The 18,765-nt window shown below is 45.5% G+C and overlaps 1 protein-coding gene across 1 annotated transcript in view; it reads left to right on the forward strand.

The window, feature by feature from the left end:
- Nucleotides 1-18,416, forward strand: part of LOC135532830 (adhesion G protein-coupled receptor B3-like) — a gene marked incomplete at its 3' end in the record, with an annotated part of 53,653 nt that extends 35,237 nt beyond the window's left edge. Inside the window, exons 2-5 of the mRNA XM_064960262.1 lie at nt 565-711; nt 9,361-9,436; nt 17,134-17,236; nt 18,373-18,416. Of these exons, the coding sequence (XP_064816334.1) occupies nt 565-711; nt 9,361-9,436; nt 17,134-17,236; nt 18,373-18,416 (370 nt within the window). The remainder of the gene's footprint in view (nt 1-564; nt 712-9,360; nt 9,437-17,133; nt 17,237-18,372) is intronic.
- Nucleotides 18,417-18,765: the final 349 nt, after the last annotated feature.

The following is an 18,765-nucleotide window of genomic DNA, read 5'->3' on the forward strand; positions in this document are numbered from 1 at the left end:
GCCATGTCTTTCTGACACTCAGTGTGTGAACCTAACTTCACACTATTTACAAGTTAGCAAGTACATGGTGGGAACTGAGAGTGTGTCTGGAGGCTGAAGTCATATTCTGTGGAGCAACAACAGCCTCAGAAAGCACTGAGGTTTTATCAAGAGAAGATCTCGGGCTGTATAGATGATTTTTGAAAAGTCAGGAAGCCTCCCTTTGCCTGTCACTCATACAGGATACGTCACTCTATTCCTTTAATGCCGTTGTGAGTGTAAAGTTTACTGTTCTATTTCTGATTCTTTATTTCACTTTTGTTTATGATCTATTCCACTTCCTTTGGCAATGTTAACATGTTTCCCATGCCAATAAATCCTTTGAATTGAATAGTGTTTTGTGATCATGTGTGGACAACATACCCTGTAAATGGCAAAATATAATATTGTTCATGTATTCCGTTCCTGGGTGTAATTGTTTTGTTATCTGTCTAACATTCTTGTCTATAAGTAAACTGCAAGATCTTATGCAACATGAACTAAACCTAACCAAACTAATTCCCTCCCTTGTTTTGTCACCCTCAGTGGCCAGCATCCAGAGGCTCCCGGCACTGTCTGTGATGACTGACATCAACTTCCCTATGAAGGGACGTAAAGGCATGGTGGACTGGGCCAGGAACTCTGAGGACAAGGTGGTTATCCCCAAGGGCATCTTCCTACCACAGTCTGCAGGTAACTCAACCATGATGGTGGTGGTGGTGGTGGTGGTGGTGGTGGTGGTGGTGATGATGATGATGATGATGATGAATATGGTGGTTAATGGTGGTGATGATTATGATGAAGATGATGATGAATTTGGTGGTAGTGCTAATGATGATGATGATGAATATGGTGGTTAGTGGTGGTGATGATGATGATGAATATGGTGGTTAGAGGTGATGATGATGAATATGATGAATATGATGAATATGGTGGTTAGTGGTGATGATGATGATGAATATGGTGGTAGTGCTAATGATGATGATGATGAATATGGTGGTTAGTGATGATGATGATGACGATGATGAATATGGTGGTAGTGGTGATGATGAAGATGGGGAGGAGGAGGTGGAGCAGGAGCAGGATAAGGAGACTCTTCTCCAGGCTGTTTAACCATGTTCTTTACTGTATTCTGAGCAGCATTTGAAACTTGTGAAGTAAGAAATTGGTTCATTTCCAAATGTCCAGTAGTCATGGCTGATTATGTGTAGTTACTTCCTCCAGAATGACCCCTTTGTTGCTCCATCATGTGACCCCACTGATCAAAATAGAATGCCTGGAGTTTGACCAACATGCTAGAATCTAGTGGTGTACAACTGTAAACCTAGCATTCCATTTTTATTTATTTATTTTACCTTTATTTAACTAGGCAAGTCAGTTAAGAACAAATTCTTATTTTCAATGACGGCCTAGGAACAGTGGGTTAACTGCCTGTTCAGGGGCAGAACGACAGATTTGTACCTTGTCAGCTCGTGAGTTTGAACTTGCAACCTTCTGGTTGCTAGTCCAACTCTCTAACCACTAGGCTACCCTGCCGCCCCTAATGCCAGCACTAGCTGGGTCATTCCTCCTCTGTGCCTTATGGACATCATAACTTATGGAGGAAGAAGTGTATAACTGTATTTATATACAAATACGATTCCATCAGAAAAAGGAGATGTTTGATTTTCAGAAAACCATATTGGTCAAGCTCAGGCACCTATTTACTTAGGTGCATTTTCCAACCTGTTAGGTGCATAACCCTAACAGGGTGGAAACTAACAGGGTGGAAATGTGGAGCAAGATCGAGCTAGCAAAATAGTGAACTTCTCTATCTAACATATTTAAAAATGTTGGGAATTTTCTCTATAATTAGCCTAACAGGGTGGAAATTGAATACTGGGACACACAGACTAACAACATGAAAAATGTTTAAAAAAAATAAAAAATAGATAAAACTGAGCGTTTATATTTATTTAGCTTTGCACCATTGTTTTGTTACCATTGAAATGGTGACATTTCCTGAATGTGGTGTCATTGTAGAAAAGGGTATTTTTCTGAAATGGAAGGGGCATAATCTTAAATAAAATAATAATAAATACAATAATCATTATTGATGAGAGAAAATTTAACTAAGACTATAAAATAAATGAAGATGGATTTTAAATACTTATTATTTTGTGGCTTATATTTGTCATGGAATTTGATGAATAATACAGAGGGACATTGCAAAAACACCTACGTCCCTTTCAAGATATGTTTGTGTTTTTAAGGAAAAGGACATCTGAATTTATATTAAATTCCTTCTGTGATCCACATTTTACAATAAACAAGAAGTGATATTTCCTGGAGACAGAAAAGGCACCTTACGGTAGGAATGACCCAGCTACAGAATGGCAACGGCAGTGATTGACAACATCTACCATGACTCTATGATAATAATTGTGTAAATGAGACCTAGCAAACAAGCAGAACCAACGATATTGTAGTTCCCTTAAATCTCAAAGTGCTTAAAGCAGTAGTGGAATGGTATCAAACACAAGGTTTCCATGTGTTTGATGATGCCATTTAATTCGCTCCGTTCCTGACATTATTATGAGCCGTCCTCCCCTCACCAGCCTCCTCTGATGTTTGTATCCTGTTAACCCATGCCAGTGCAGAGCCCAGAGTGCAGTGACTGTGACAGACAATTTGGTTAACTGGCTTAATCAGTTGTGTCTGGACTGTATCAATGGTAGACAAAATGGCAGTTGATTTTCTAACTCAGCGCCGAAAACCATCTCACTCTTACTGAGTGGCCAAGAAGTTTAGCAGTGAGACCTATCCAGGTAGCCTCCCAAGTAGCACCCTAATCCCTATATAGTGCAGTACTTTTAACCAGAGCCCTATGGGCCCTATCTAGGGAATAGGGTTCCAATTGTTGCAGAGATCCAGAGAACTGCTCCAACAGGTGTCGACAGCCTCCATTTCGCTGCCTTACAGCAGTGGTCACCAACCTTTTCTGAGTCAAGATCATTTTCGCAGTCAAAAAGCAAGCCGAGATCCACCGCTCAGATTCTTTTTAAAACATGACTTAAAAAACGGAACATTAACCTAATAAAAACAGTTTTGTAGGAATGAGGTTTGTGCAGTAGGCCAAACACATTATCACAGCATATTGGCTATATAACTGGCCTGCCAATATTGTTATTTTCAGAACATATTAGATTTCAGTTAGTGCATTCATCTCAAGATAGCTAGGTGGGACAACCACATATCACAGGCATAGAAAGTACATTTCCCCTCAACAATGTAGCTACAAGGGGGGGGGCTCTGCTGAGTCAGAGCTACGGGGGGGGGGGGGACTCTGCTGTCCTAGCTTCAGGGGGAAGCTGGTTTCACCATTGGGGTGCCAGGACAGAGAAGAGCTTGGATTGGGCTGAGAGGGAGCTGCCCTCCCGTAGGGGTAGGAGGGCCAAGAGACCTCGGGTTGGGGTTAGAGAATAGCCTGAAGTTAAGGGGGGGGGGCTGTTCCTCTTGCTGTTCCGTAGGGAAGCCCCATGGTCATGTAGTGGATGAGCAGGTAGGGAGGTAGGCAGGTAGGGAGGGGCAGTTACTCTTGCTGTTCCGTAGGGAAGCCCCATGGTCATGTAGTGGATGAGCAGGTAGGGAGGTAGGCAGGTAGGGAGGGGCAGTTTCTCTTGCTGTTCCGTAGGGAAGCCCCATGGTCATGTAGTGGATGAGCAGGTAGGGAGGTAGGCAGGTAGGGAGGGGCAGTTTCTCTTGCTGTTCCGTAGGGAGGCCCCATGGTCATGTAGTGGATGAGCAGGTAGGGAGGTAGGCAGGTAGGGAGGGGCAGTTTCTCTTGCTGTTCCGTAGGGAAGCCCCATGGTCATGTAGTGGATGAGCAGGTAGGGAGGTAGGCAGGTAGGGAGGGGCAGTTTCTCTTGCTGTTCCGTAGGGAAGCCCCATGGTCATGTAGTGGATGAGCAGGTAGGGAGGTAGGCAGGTAGGGAGGGGCAGTTTCTCTTGCTGTTCCGTAGGGAGGCCCCATAGTCATGTAGTGGGTGAGCAGGTAGGGAGGTAGGCAGGTAGGGAGGGGCAGTTCCTCTTGCTGTTCCGTAGGGAGGCCCCATGGTCATGTAGTGGATGAGCAGGTAGGGAGGTAGGCAGGTAGGGAGGGGCAGTTCCTCTTGCTGTTCCGTAGGGAGGCCCCATGGTCATGTAGTGGATGAGCAGGTAGGGAGGTAGGTAGGCAGGTAGGGAGGGGCAGTTTCTCTTGCTGTTCCGTAGGGAGGCCCCATGGTCATGTAGTGGATGAGCAGGTAGGGAGGTAGGCAGGTAGGGAGGGGCAGTTCCTCTTGCTGTTCCGTAGGGAAGCCCCATAGTCATGTAGTGGATGAGCAGGTAGGGAGGTAGGCAGGTAGGGAGGGGCAGTTCCTCTTGCTGTTCCGTAGGGAGGCCCCATAGTCATGTAGTGGATGAGCAGGTAGGGAGGTAGGCAGGTAGGGAGGGGCAGTTCCTCTTGCTGTTCCGTAGGGAGGCCCCATGGTCATGTAGTGGATGAGCAGGTAGGGAGGTAGGCAGGTAGGGAGGGGCAGTTTCTCTTGCTGTTCCGTAGGGAGGCCACATGGTCATGTAGTGGATGAGCAGGTAGGGAGGTAGGCAGGTAGCGAGGGGCAGTTTCTCTTGCTGTTCCGTAGGGAGGCCACATGGTCATGTAGTGGATGAGCAGGTAGGGAGGTAGGCAGGTAGGGAGGGGCAGTTCCTCTTGCTGTTCCGTAGGGAGGCCCCATGGTCATGTAGTGGATGAGCAGGTAGGGAGGTAGGTAGGCAGGTAGGGAGGGGCAGTTTCTCTTGCTGTTCCGTAGGGAGGCCCCATGGTCATGTAGTGGATGAGCAGGTAGGGAGGTAGGTAGGCAGGTAGGGAGGGGCAGTTCCTCTTGCTGTTCCGTAGGGAAGCCCCATGGTCATGTAGTGGATGAGCAGGTAGGGAGGTAGGCAGGTAGGTAGGGAGGGGCAGTTTCTCTTGCTGTTCCGTAGGGAAGCCCCATGGTCATGTAGTGGATGAGAGCTTCAACTGGAAGCCAGTGGAGTGTGCGGAGGAGCGGGGTGACATGACAACAGTTGGGAAAGTGTCTCGCATAAATGTTATTTTACAAGACTGATAGTACCTGCATCTGATGGTCATGGTGCTTTCAAGACAACTGGGGGAACTCTGGGGAAAAAATGAAGTCAAAGAGTGCTCTTCAGGTCAGAAATCTGGAGCCCTAGAAAGATGCCAGTGTTTCCGACTTGGAATTCCAAGTTGGATGACCATTCAAAATATTTTTTCCAATCGGATCTAGTTTTTTTCAGTGTTCCCAGTTGTCCTGAACGCACTGAAGTCGGAAGTCTGCTATTTGTTTTGAACGTGGCATTAGTCTCAGCAGTGAGAGGGAGCGAGAGAGCAGCAGAAGGTCCTCCTCTCATGGTCCCTGTTCTCTCCTTCCTTTCCTCTGGTGAGACTGACCAGAGAGAGGAGACACTGTCTTCCACCTGCTCTCTCCTTCCTTTCCTCCGGTGAGACTAACCAGAGAGAGGAGACACTGTCTTCCACCTGCTCTCTCCTTCCTTTCCTCCGGTGAGACTGACCAGAGAGAGGAGACACTGTCTTCCACCTGCTCTCTCCTTCCTTTCCTCCGGTGAGACTGACCAGAGAGAGGAGACACTGTCTTCCACCTGCTCTCTCCTTCCTTTCCTCCGGTGAGACTGACCAGAGAGAGGAGACACTGTCTTCCACCTGCTCTCTCCTTCCTTTCCTCCGGTGAGACTGACCAGAGAGAGGGGACACTGTCTTCCACCTGCTCTCTCCTTCCTTTCCTCCTGTGAGACTGACCAGAGAGAAGGGACACTGTCTTCCACCTGCTCTCTCCTTCCTTTCCTCCGGTGAGACTGACCAGAGAGAGGAGACACTGTCTTCCACCTGCTCTCTCCTTCCTTTCCTCCTGTGAGACTGACCAGAGAGAAGGGACACTGTCTTCCACCTGCTCTCTCCTTCCTTTCCTCCGGTGAGACTGACCAGAGAGAAGGGACACTGTCTTCCACCTGCTCTCTCCTTCCTTTCCTCCGGTGAAATTGACCAGAGAGAAGGGACACTGTCTTCCACCTGCTCTCTCCTTCCTTTCCTCTGGTGAGACTGACCAGAGAGAGGAGACACTGTCTTCCACCTGCTCTCTCCTTCCTTTCCTCCGGTGAGACTGACCAGAGAGAGGAGACACTGTCTTCCACCTGCTCTCTCCTTCCTTTCCTCCGATGAGACTGACCAGAGAGAGGAGACACTGTCTTCCACCTGCTCTCTCCTTCCTTTCCTCTGGTGAGACTGACCAGAGAGAGGAGACACTGTCTTCCACCTGCTCTCTCCTTCCTTTCCTCCGATGAGACTGACCAGAGAGAGGAGACACTGTCTTCCACCTGCTCTCTCCTTCCTTTCCTCCGGTGAGACTGACCAGAGAGAGGAGGCACTGTCTTCCACCTGCTCTCTCCTTCCTTTCCTCCGGTGAGACTGACCAGAGAGAGGAGACACTGTCTTCCACCTGCTCTCTCCTTCCTTTCCTCCGGTGAGACTAACCAGAGAGAGGAGACACTGTCTTCCACCTGCTCTCTCCTTCCTTTCCTCCGGTGAGACTGACCAGAGAGAGGAGACACTGTCTTCCACCTGCTCTCTCCTTCCTTTCCTCCGGTGAGACTAACGAGAGAGAGGAGACACTGTCTTCCACCTGCTCTCTCCTTCCTTTCCTCCGGTGAGACTGACCAGAGAGAGGAGACACTGTCTTCCACCTGCTCTCTCCTTCCTTTCCTCCTGTGAGACTGACCAGAGAGAAGGGACACTGTCTTCCACCTGCTCTCTCCTTCCTTTCCTCCGGTGAGACTGACCAGAGAGAAGGGACACTGTCTTCCACCTGCTCTCTCCTTCCTTTCCTCCGGTGAAATTGACCAGAGAGAAGGGACACTGTCTTCCACCTGCTCTCTCCTTCCTTTCCTCCAGTGAGACTGACCAGAGAGAGGAGACATTGTCTTCCACCTGCTCTCTCCTTCCTTTCCTCCGGTGAGACTGACCAGAGAGAGGAGACACTGTCTTCCACCTGCTCTCTCCTTCCTTTCCTCCGGTGAGACTGACCAGAGAGAGGAGACACTGTCTTCCACCTGCTCTCTCCTTCCTTTCCTCCGATGAGACTGACCAGAGAGAGGAGACACTGTCTTCCACCTGCTCTCTCCTTCCTTTCCTCCGGTGAAATTGACCAGAGAGAGGAGACACTGTCTTCCACCTGCTCTCTCCTTCCTTTCCTCCTGTGAGACTGACCAGAGAGAGGAGACACTGTCTTCCACCTGCTCTCTCCTTCCTTTCCTCCGGTGAGACTGACCAGAGAGAGGAGACACTGTCTTCCACCTGCTCTCTCCTTCCTTTCCTCCGGTGAGACTGACCAGAGAGAAGGGACACTGTCTTCCACCTGCTCTCTCCTTCCTTTCCTCCGGTGAGACTGACCAGAGAGAGGAGACACTGTCTTCCACCTGCTCTCTCCTTCCTTTCCTCCGGTGAGACTGACCAGAGAGAGGAGACACTGTCTTCCACCTGCTCTCTCCTTCCTTTCCTCCTGTGAGACTGACCAGAGAGAAGGGACACTGTCTTCCACCTGCTCTCTCCTTCCTTTCCTCCGGTGAGACTGACCAGAGAGAAGGGACACTGTCTTCCACCTGCTCTCTCCTTCCTTTCCTCCGGTGAAATTGACCAGAGAGAAGGGACACTGTCTTCCACCTGCTCTCTCCTTCCTTTCCTCCAGTGAGACTGACCAGAGAGAGGAGACATTGTCTTCCACCTGCTCTCTCCTTCCTTTCCTCCGGTGAGACTGACCAGAGAGAGGAGACACTGTCTTCCACCTGCTCTCTCCTTCCTCTCCTCCGGTGAGACTGACCAGAGAGAGGAGACACTGTCTTCCACCTGCTCTCTCCTTCCTTTCCTCCGATGAGACTGACCAGAGAGAGGAGACACTGTCTTCCACCTGCTCTCTCCTTCCTTTCCTCCGGTGAAATTGACCAGAGAGAGGAGACACTGTCTTCCACCTGCTCTCTCCTTCCTTTCCTCCTGTGAGACTGACCAGAGAGAGGAGACACTGTCTTCCACCTGCTCTCTCCTTCCTTTCCTCCGGTGAGACTGACCAGAGAGAGGAGACACTGTCTTCCACCTGCTCTCTCCTTCCTTTCCTCCGGTGAGACTGACCAGAGAGAAGGGACACTGTCTTCCACCTGCTCTCTCCTTCCTTTCCTCCGGTGAGACTGACCAGAGAGAGGAGACACTGTCTTCCACCTGCTCTCTCCTTCCTTTCCTCCGGTGAGACTGACCAGAGAGAAGGGACACTGTCTTCCACCTGATTTCAAAACTCGAGTCGCGCCGCATCTGCCTCAGGCACAAATTCATGTTGTTCCTATGATCAGAGAAAGGGAAGTATTCCTCAATATTCAAATAGACAGGACAAGCTGCTAATAATAATAAAAACGCAGGGCTCTCGATACACATCGTTACTCATTCATTGCAGCGCGAGTGGAAGATAGGAGAAGCAAGTTTTATGCTTTGTAGTAGCGTTGAATAATAACAGTGTTGACAGTGCTGAATAAACTTAGACATGAACTCGCTCATAAAAAAACACTTATTTGCTGCTGACGGTCTCTCTCTGGTCATTGTTTTAAGAGTTATGAAGTCTCATGTAGGCTTGTATCAAACCATGCTGTGGCCGAGGTTGTGGGAGCCGTAGGCACAATGAAATGGTTCAAAATGGGAGCACTTTGCTTACCCGTATACAGGGCTTCTGAATCAAGTGCACCTACCACCCACAGGGCTTCTGAATCAAGTGCACCTACCTCCCACAGGGCTTCTGAATCAAGTGCACCTCCCGGAAACAGCACAACACAAATACATAAAAGGAGTGCTAGGCTTTATTTGTGGCATTTCTACAGAAGTGCTTGGTGATTGATTAGGAACGTCTTGAAGTGACCACTGCCTTACAGGCAAAGATTCATTGGACCATCCCTTACCCTTTATCAATGGTTCATTGTTGAGGACAATTTAGCTGATTGCTGTTGGCAGGAAAGTTGTGAAGTGGCTTGTTTCGCTGCCTGGCCAAATATAGCTCCAAATCAAGCCCATCATTAAGAGTTAGTCTGTGTCTGTGGCCTGATATGTTGGTTTATGACTATCTGTGGACCCTGCGCTGTGCTGTTGTTGAGTTTATTGAGGTTCATTACATCTTTCAGATGGCCAGCCCATTCATAAGACACTGTACAACCACTACCACAACTAAACTGTCCTGTAACCAACGGTGTCCGAACTGATTTCCTTCTGCCCATCAGACATGGATGGATCACCTGTTTTCATCTTGGGGACTGTCCTGTACAAGACTCTGGGACTGATGCTGCCTTCACCAAGGTAAGATGGGCCATACATCTTCTCTATCAACATCTCTCTCTGTCTCTGTCTCTGTCTCTGTCTCTCTCTCTCTCTCTAGCACTCTGTCACTCTGTCACTCTCTCTCTCTCTCTCACTCTCTCTCTCTCTCTCTCTCTCTAGCACTCTGTCACTCTGTCACTCTCTTTCTCTGTCTCTCTCTCTCTCTCTCTGTCTCTCTCTCTAGCACTCTGTCACTCTGTCACTCTGTCTCTCTCTCACTCTCTCTCTCTCTAGCACTCTGTCACTCTGTCACTCTCTTTCTCTCTGTCACTCTCTTTCTCTCTGTCTCTCTCTCTAGCACTCTGTCACTCTGTCACTCTGTCACTCTCTTTCTCTCTGTCACTCCTTCTCTCTCTGTCTCTCTCTCTCTATCTCTAGCACTGTCACTCTGTCACTCTGTCACTCTCTTTCTCTCTGTCACTCTATTTCTCTCTGTCACTCTCTTTCTCTCTGTCACTACTTCTCTCTCGGTCTCTCTCTCTCTCTCTCTCGCTGTCTCTGTCTGTCACTCCTCTCAATTCAATTCAATTCAAGGGCTTTATTGGCATGGGAAACGTGTTAACATTGCCAAAGCAAGTGAGGGAGATAATATATAAAGTGAATATATAAAGTGAAATAAACAATAAAAATTAACAGTAAACATCACACATACAGAAGTTTCAAAACAATAAAGACATTACAAATGTCATATTATATATACAGTGTTTTAACAATGTACAAATGGTTAAAGGACACAAGCTAAAATAAATAAGCATAAATATGGGTTGTATTTACAATGGTGTTTGTTCTTCACTGGTTGCCCTTTTCTCGTGGCAACAGGTCACAAATCTTGCTGCTATGATGGCACACTGTGGAATTTCACCCAGTAGATATGGAAGTTTCTCTCTGCCGCTCTCTCGCTGTCTCGCTGTCTCTCTCTCTCTTTCTCTCTCTCTCTCTCTCTGTCTCTCTCTCTCTCTCTGTCTGTCTCCCTCTCTGTCTCTCTCTCCCTCTGTCTCTCTCTCTCTCTCTCTGTCTCTTCCTGTCTCTCTCTCTCTGTCTCTCTCTCTCTCTCTGTCTCTCTCTCTCTGTCTCTCTCTCTGTCTCTCTTTCTCTGTCTCTGTCTCTTTCTCTCGCTCTCTCTATCTCTCTCTCTCTGTCTCTCTCTCTGTCTCTCTTTCTCTTTCTCTCTGTCTCTCTTTCTCTTTCTCTCTCTGTCTCTCTCCCTGTCTCTCTCTCTCTCTCTCTCTCTCTGTCTCTCTTTCTCTCTCCCTGTCTCTCTCAATTCAATTCAATTCAATTCAAGGGGCTTTATTGGCATGGGAAACATGTGTTAACATTGCCAAAGCAAGTAAGGTATATAATATATAAAGTGAAATAAACAATAAAAATTAACAGTAGACATCACACATACAGAAGTTTCAAAACAATAAAGACATTACAAATGTCGTATTATATATATATATACAGTGTTTTACAATGGCAACAGGTCACAAATCTTGCTGCTATGATGGCACACTGTGGAATTTCACCCAGTAGATATGGAAGTTTCTCTCTGCCGCTCTCTCGCTGTCTCGCTGTCTCTCTCTCTCTTTCTCTCTCTCTCTCTCTCTCTCTGTCTCTCTTTCTCTTTCTCTCTCTGTCTCTCTCCCTGTCTCTCTCTCTGTCTCTCTCTCTCTCTGTCTCTCTCCCTCTCTGTCTCTCTCTCTGTCTCTCTTTCTCTTTCTCTCTCTGTCTCTCTCCCTGTCTCTCTCCCTGTCTCTCTCTCTGTCTCTCTCTCTCTCCCAGTCTCTCTCTCTGTCTCTCTCTCTCTCTGTCTCTTTCTCTCGCTCTCTCTATCTCTCTCTCCCTGTCTCTCTCCCTGTCTCTCTCCCTGTCTCTCTCTCTCTCTGTCTCTCTCTGTCTCTCTTTCTCTTTCTCTCTCTGTCTCTCTCCCTGTCTCTCTCCCTGTCTCTCTCTGTCTCTCTCTCTCTCCCAGTCTCTCTCTCTGTCTCTCTCTCTGTCTCTCTCTCTCTCTGTCTCTTTCTCTCGCTCTCTCTATCTCTCTCTCTCTGTCTCTCTCCCTGTCTCTCTCCCTGTCTCTCTCTCTCTCTCTCTCTCTCTCTCTCTCTCTGTCTCTCTTTCTCTCTCCCTGTCTCTCTCTCTGTCTCTCTCTCTGTCTCTCTCTCTGTCTCTCTGTCTCTCTCTCTGTCTGTCTCTCTCTCTCTCCGTCTGTCTCTCTCTCTCTGTCTCTCTCTCTGTCTCTCTTTCTCTTTCTCTCTCTGTCTCTCTCCCTGTCTCTCTCCCTGTCTCTCTCTCTGTCTCTCTCTCTCTGTCTCTCTGTCTCTCTCTCTGTCTGTCTCTCTCTCCGTCTGTTTCTCTCTCTCTGTCTCTCTCTCTGTCTCTCTTTCTCTTTCTCTCTCTGTCTCTCTCCCTGTCTCTCTCCCAGTCTCTCTCTCTGTCTCTCTCCCTGTCTCTCTCCCTGTCTCTCTCTCTCTCTCTCTCTGTCTCTCTTTCTCTCTCCCTGTCTCTCTCTCTGTCTCTCTCTCTGTCTCTCTTTCTCTTTCTCTCTCTGTCTCTCTCCCTGTCTCTCTCCCTGTCTCTCTCCCTGTCTCTCTCTCTCTCTCTCTCTCTCTCTGTCTCTCTTTCTCTCTCCCTGTCTCTCTTTCTCTTTCTCTCTCTGTCTCTCTCCCTGTCTCTCTCCCTGTCTCTCTCTCTCTCTCTTTCTCTCTCCCTGTCTCTCTCTCTGTCTCTCTCTCTGTCTCTCTTTCTCTTTCTGTCTCTCTCTCTGTCTCTCTCTGTCTCTCTCTCTGTCTCTCTCTCTGTCTCTCTCTCTGTCTCTCTCTCTGTCTCTCTCTCTGTCTCTCTCCCTGTCTCTCTCTCTGTCTCTCTGTCTCTCTCTCTGTCTGTCAGCAGGGGAGAGGGAGACAGAGGGAATAAGTCGGTCCAGGCGAGACAGCAGTGAGATGTAAAATATGATGTCAACTTTATTCTTTGACAAAGTGTCTGCTGCACCGTCTGAGTGTAAATCCTCCAATAGCATTTCACAGGTAGTGTAGGCTATCCAGGGAGGGTTCATAAAAGACTCCTTCCACTCTGCTTTTCCAGGAAATGGCCTCTACATTGCACTATATATACTTGCAAAAGCTCATTTTACATACTGCACTATACATACTACTGTACCTACGAGGATACAAAAACCCTTCTCAAGGCACATGATATACAGTAGATCAAAAATGATGTGGAGGTAAAGCAGACTACCATGATGCATCATTCTACCAGAACATCATCAATACTTCAAAAGGAAAAATGGCATCGCTTTCTTTTAGAATATCGTAGTAGAATACAATCTTTCAGTCGTGTAATCCATAGATGACAAGGCAATTATCAAAGAATCCATCAAAGATGATCAACTCAAGTTTCCCTGTAACTTTTCATGAATTAAAACGACAAGCTTTACTCCCAGACTCAACAACAATTAATCTCTGCTTTCTGCTGAGGAGGATGACACCACATTTGTGTCCCAAATCGCACCCTATTCCCTACATAATGCACTTCTTTTGACCAAAGCCCTGGTCAAAAGTAGTGCACTAAATAAGGAATAGGGTACCATTCGGAAAGCAGCACAAAATTGGGTTAAAATAATCATCATAATTTCTCCTTCTGAACTCACTCCATCCTGGTTAAATCATATTATGTTCTCATACTACTAATTAGAAGGGACAACGGACGACTAAGCAATATTTCATGGTTGGTTTATGCTTTCAAGCTGGTTTCCAATATTGTTAGTTCTTCTGTTTATCAGTTTGGACATTACTGTCATTACGTATCGTCAAGGCTCTCATCCAGTTAGAGCAAGGCTGCGTATGAAATCACTCCCTATTCCCTATGTAGGGCTCTGATCTAAAGTACACTTTGTAGGGAATAGGGTGCCATTCGGGACACAAGCCTAGGATTTGAATCTCTTGCATAGAGTGAAAGACAAAAGGATGCCGAGCAAAAGCTCTATGAAGTAAGATACAGTGAACTACATATCACAACAACCATCTGTGTTAAGTTCATGTTTTTATTTTACCTTTATTTAACTAGGCATGTCAGTTAAGAACAAATTCTTATTTTCAATGACAGCCTAGGAACAGTGGGTTAACTGCCTGTTCAGGGTCAGAATGACAGATTTGTACCTTGTCAGCTTGGGGGTTTGAACTTGCAACCTTCCGGTTACTAGTCCAACACTCTAACCACTAGGCTACCCTGCCGCCCCATTTTTGTCACAAAAATTTGTACACATCAGTACTTTATTAAAATTATAACAATGACTTTGTCAATCTTCTCTCTTATGCTGATACAGAATGAGCCTAGGAATGTGGCCAAGTCCTCTACTTAGCCACGTCAGTCATCTAGAACCATTATTCTCTGTGATGGGCGTGCCACCCATCAGCTTCTGTGGGTGTGAAGATATACAGAGCCTTCAGAAAATATTCACACCCCTTTTTCCACATTTTGTTGTATTAACATGGATTCAAATTGAGGTGTTGTGTCATAATGTCAAAGTGGAATTACATTTTTAGAAATTTTAACAAAGTCATTTAAAAAGAAAAGCTGAAAAGCTGAAAGCTGAAAAGCTGAAAATGTAATAAGTATTCAACCACTTTTTTATGGCAAGCCTAAATAAATTCAACAAGTCACATAATAAGTTGCATGGAGTCACTCGGTATGAAATAATAGTGTTTAACATGATTTTTGAATGACTACCTCATCTCTGTACCCCACACTTACAATGATCTATAAGATCCCTTAGTCGAGCAGTGAGTTTCAAACACAGATTCAGCACAGATTCCATAAGAGCCCAATGGTATTTTCCAATGCCTCACAAAGAAGGGCAACTAATTGGTAGATGTTTGTTTATTTTATTAAGCAGACATTGAATATCCCTCTGAGCATGTTAAAGTTATGAATTTCACTTCAGACGATGTATCAATACACTCAGTCACTACAAAGGTGATTCTCACATGTATTGACTCAGAGGTGTGAATGCTTACGCAGAGATATTTATATATTTCATTTCTGTTCATTAGTAAACATTTTCTAAATACTTGTTTTCACTTTGTCAATATGGGTTGCTATTAATGTTTCTCTCACATAATTAGTTAGCGCTAGTGTACAGTGCTGGATAGTTAGCTATTGGCTACATGTTAGCTAGCTGGCTAGAGATGTTACCTACAACAACCCACAATCAGATGTATTTTCCTGTTGCACAAAGCTTGCTTTTGACAGAGTAGACAGCTTTTGCAACAGGTCCTCATACACTGAGAGGAAAACCAATAGCAGATAAGACAAAATAACACATTCAGTAATGGTATCTACCAGAAGTGAAATGCAGCCATCAGTCAGTCTCTCCTCAGAGCAGTGATCTACGCACGGGGTCCTGTTTCTTTGTTCCCGGTCCCAACTAACCCAAACAACACAGCACTCCACCCTTTCAAAGAAATGATGTTTCTATTCTTAGCTTCCTTGGGAGTGCTGCACTACACCTATACATTAGCCCAATGTAGGATGGTCCTGAAGAAATACAGTCAAATATATATCATCTACTGATGAAATTATAGCATTAGCAGTGCAGATAGATTTCCAATGGTCACTGGTATTCTTCTCTTTTAAAAGCCATCCATTGTTATTGTATTTCCTCTGGTCACTGATATTCTACTCTTTTAAAAGCCATCCATTGTTATTGTATTTCCTCTGGTCACTGATATTCTACTCTTATAAAAGCCATCCATTGTTATTGTATTTCCTCTGGTCACTGATCTTCTACTCTTCTAAAAGCCATCCATTGATGTTGTATCTGCACTAGTTTTCTTTGTGAACCAGTCCTGAATCCATATTTGACTTAGTAATGTGGCCTGTTTATGGAAACAGCAGACAGACTGACCCAGATTGTGGTGTTCTTGCCCAGGATCAAACATTGAACCCAGTCTTTCTCTCTAGAGAGTTCCAGACGTTCTATGGAACATATTTGGGCCCAGCTGAGAGCTCTAGAACCTTCTCCGACCCTCCCTAGAGAACTGTAGGTCAGACACTGTCAGTCAGAAACCAAAATGGCACACTATTGCCTACATTTAGCATTACTTTTGACCAGAGTCTTTTGGGCCCAGTCAAAAGTAGTGCACTATATTATAGGGAGTAGGGTGTCATTTGAGCCAGTCAGTCATTGTAGAATCAGTTTGGTGGTGTCACAACCTACTGTTTTGTTTCCCCAGGAGGTAAATGAAAGAGAGAGAGATGAAAGAGGAAAAGGAAATGTGACATTCTCTGTTCTCCACCCCATGACACACGTTCCATTGAAGATAAAGACAAATAAAGTGCAAAGAGGACAGTGTAGATCTGAACCTGGAAAAGTAGAAAGGCTCCAATTAACTTCCTTTTGAGTAGTTCTCTTTCATTCTCTTTTTCTGGGGCAGTTCAGGTGAGGTGAGTAGAGAGGCAGGCTCAGAAGTGTACCAAGACCGCTTTCCACCAAGTCACCCTTTCATGAACTACAATGTATTATTATGTTTCAAATCACATTACCACTCTAGAGAGAAAGTCATCCATTTTTATTCAGCAATAGAATCCCCCCATACCTATTTTCAGGAAGTAAATAAGCTAAAGCTAGACAAAAGGAGAGGAGGCGTGTCATTTGAAGTTGGTTTGGGGGTTTGTCTTGCTTTGCAGTGGAGATAGACTAGATATGCACTGCAGGAGATGAGGGAGAGGCACGGAATGTGTCCCAAATGGCACCCTATTCCCTGGACCCCAGGAAGGCAGCAGCTAATGGGGATCCAGAATAAATACTGTGCAGTACTTTTGTAGTAGTGCAGTAAAAAGGGAATTGGGTGCCATTTGTGATACAGACAGTGTTTAAAGATCTCTTAGATTCCGGTTGTTTGGTAGAGACACTTCACTGTGATTCATTTAACGTAGAAAAGGCCAGAGCTCCAGATGTGTCTATTTTCAATCTTTTGTGACTCGCTCCAAATGGACCATGAAATCACACCCTAAGTTGGCCCCCCAGTGCCTAAGTTGGCCCCCCAGTGCCTAATTTCTCTCCTCCCGCTCTATCTGGGCTCCAGTTCACATGTATTTGGGTTGACTTACTTCACATGTGTCATTTTGTGTGGCAGGTCTTGTCCTGCAGTGCCACAGCAGGTGTGTTTGTCAAGTGCCTCACAGAGAGGTGTGACATGACATTTTGTGTTGTTCTTTGCATCAAAGGACATTGAAAATATCAGATGAACCTGAATGTGCATCAATAGTATCAACATTCTGAATGAGGGGTCATGTTGTAAACGCTGTATATGATTTTAACACAACTAATTTAGGGAAAACCACAGAAGCATTTTATTAACACACCTTTTGTGCAAAACTCCCCCAAAATAAAAGCCTTCAAAAAGAAAACTCTCCCAGAGATTTTAATGCATTTGTCTGACATATACCCTTATAATAAGACAGAACACTAAGTTTAGTCATATGGTTTGTACGATTTGTGAAGCATTTATGTAGTGCTTATTAAGCCTTTATGTAGTGATCATGAAGCCATTATGACGCTATATATAGCCTTTATAGGATGTACTTTGTTTAATGTGGGACCGAACACACAGTATTTATACAGCAGTGCCTAAGTGCCACAACTTCCAATCAGTGTCCATCTCATGGTGTACATCACTCTGTCTTCCACCCAGGAACCACACGGCAGTGAGCTCCAAAGTCATTGCTGTCACAGTGAGACCAGAGCCCAGGATAACAGAGTCACACCTGGAGATCGAGCTGGCTCACCTGGCCAACGTAAGGACCTTGATTTTATTCATCTTTCATCTTTCATTTTAATTAATTCGAGGGCAAGAATGACCTCCTCACAATGTAAGTACCTGCCCAAGACTCCCTCACTTCTTGAAAAGGCATACAAGCGACACAGAGAAGGCAGATGTTTCATATCCAATCAGATAATTGTGTAACCAATATATTGGACCCAGTTCCATGTACCTGAGTCCACACTCAAACACGGTTACCAAAGTCAATTGTACAGAGAGGATACTGTATATCTGGACCTATATTCAAAAAGCATCTCAGAGTATGAATGCTGACCTAGGATCAGGTCATCCCTGTCCATATTAACCTAATTCATTTTATTATTAAAGGCAAAACTGACCCCAGATCAGCAGTGCTACTCTGAGACGCTTGATAAATACAGGCCCAGATCTGAATCAGGAGGACAAGTTGAAATATATGGGCTCTGACAAAGACATGCTGCTTTGCCTCACCTTGGACGACACCTCTGAACGATCGTCTTTATCTCAGAGATTAACTAAAAGGCCAGGGTTGTAAAGAGAGCTTGTCCTTGTAATTATCTGGACAGTGCCAGCTCTCTCTCTCTCTCTCTCTCTCTCTGTCTCTCTCTCTCTCTCTCTCTTTCTCTCTCTCTCTCCATCTCTGTCTATCTCTCTCTCTCTCTCTCTCTCCATCTCTGTCTATCTCTCTCTCTCTCTCAGTCTCTCTCTCTCTTCTCTCTCTCTCTCTCTCTCTCTCTCTCTCTCTCTCTCTCTCTCTCTCTCTCTTGACACACCTACTACACTGGGTGCCTGCAAATTCATAATCAAATCAATTACTCTACCATTGTTTGTTGGCTAATGCTCTCTAAATGTGTGACGGTAGCCATTGTTGGGTACTTCAATGCTTATTGAGGCTAAAGTGATTCAAAGTGAAACTGCCACCAATTCTCATTGGCATTTTACATTTTAACCCTGAACTGCAATCTAAAGAGGTCTTGCCATAGCTGTTAGTTTTAAAACAACAATTTGTTTAGTGAGGTATTCTTGGATAATTACAGGTAGAAATGACTATCTGTGAGGCTTTGGTCATTTTGTTGTGGTTATCTAATGAGTGAAGGTTTTCAGCGTGCTCTCTTCTTCTTGGTGATGCAGGGAACCCTGAGTCCTTACTGTGCATTGTGGGATAACGGCGTCATGTAAGTGAACAAGCTTTCCTTTTTGCTGTTTCCTCCTTGCTCTTCTCTAATCCAAGGTGATGCTGATGTATCTGTCATGTATGGAATTACACTTTTGATTTCTATTGATATAAACTATATTTCTAAATGCTCTGAAGATGAAAACACTGTTTTGTCCGTCTTCTAAGAGGTTCAAGGGTGCTTACTCTTGGCAAAGTGTACTGTGCGTAATTCTACTCTGAATGTCTTCAGACGATCCTATACTCTGTATGTATTCGCTTCGGGGCCGCCGTCCTCTGTAAGGGGATCTGAGGACAATTACTTCAGCAGAAAGAAACCGCCTATGAAGATTAAAATCAGATGAAATGAA

The sequence above is a fragment of the Oncorhynchus masou genome, unplaced genomic scaffold (assembly GCF_036934945.1).
Source record: "Oncorhynchus masou masou isolate Uvic2021 unplaced genomic scaffold, UVic_Omas_1.1 unplaced_scaffold_2052, whole genome shotgun sequence".
Lineage (NCBI taxonomy): Eukaryota > Metazoa > Chordata > Actinopteri > Salmoniformes > Salmonidae > Oncorhynchus > Oncorhynchus masou.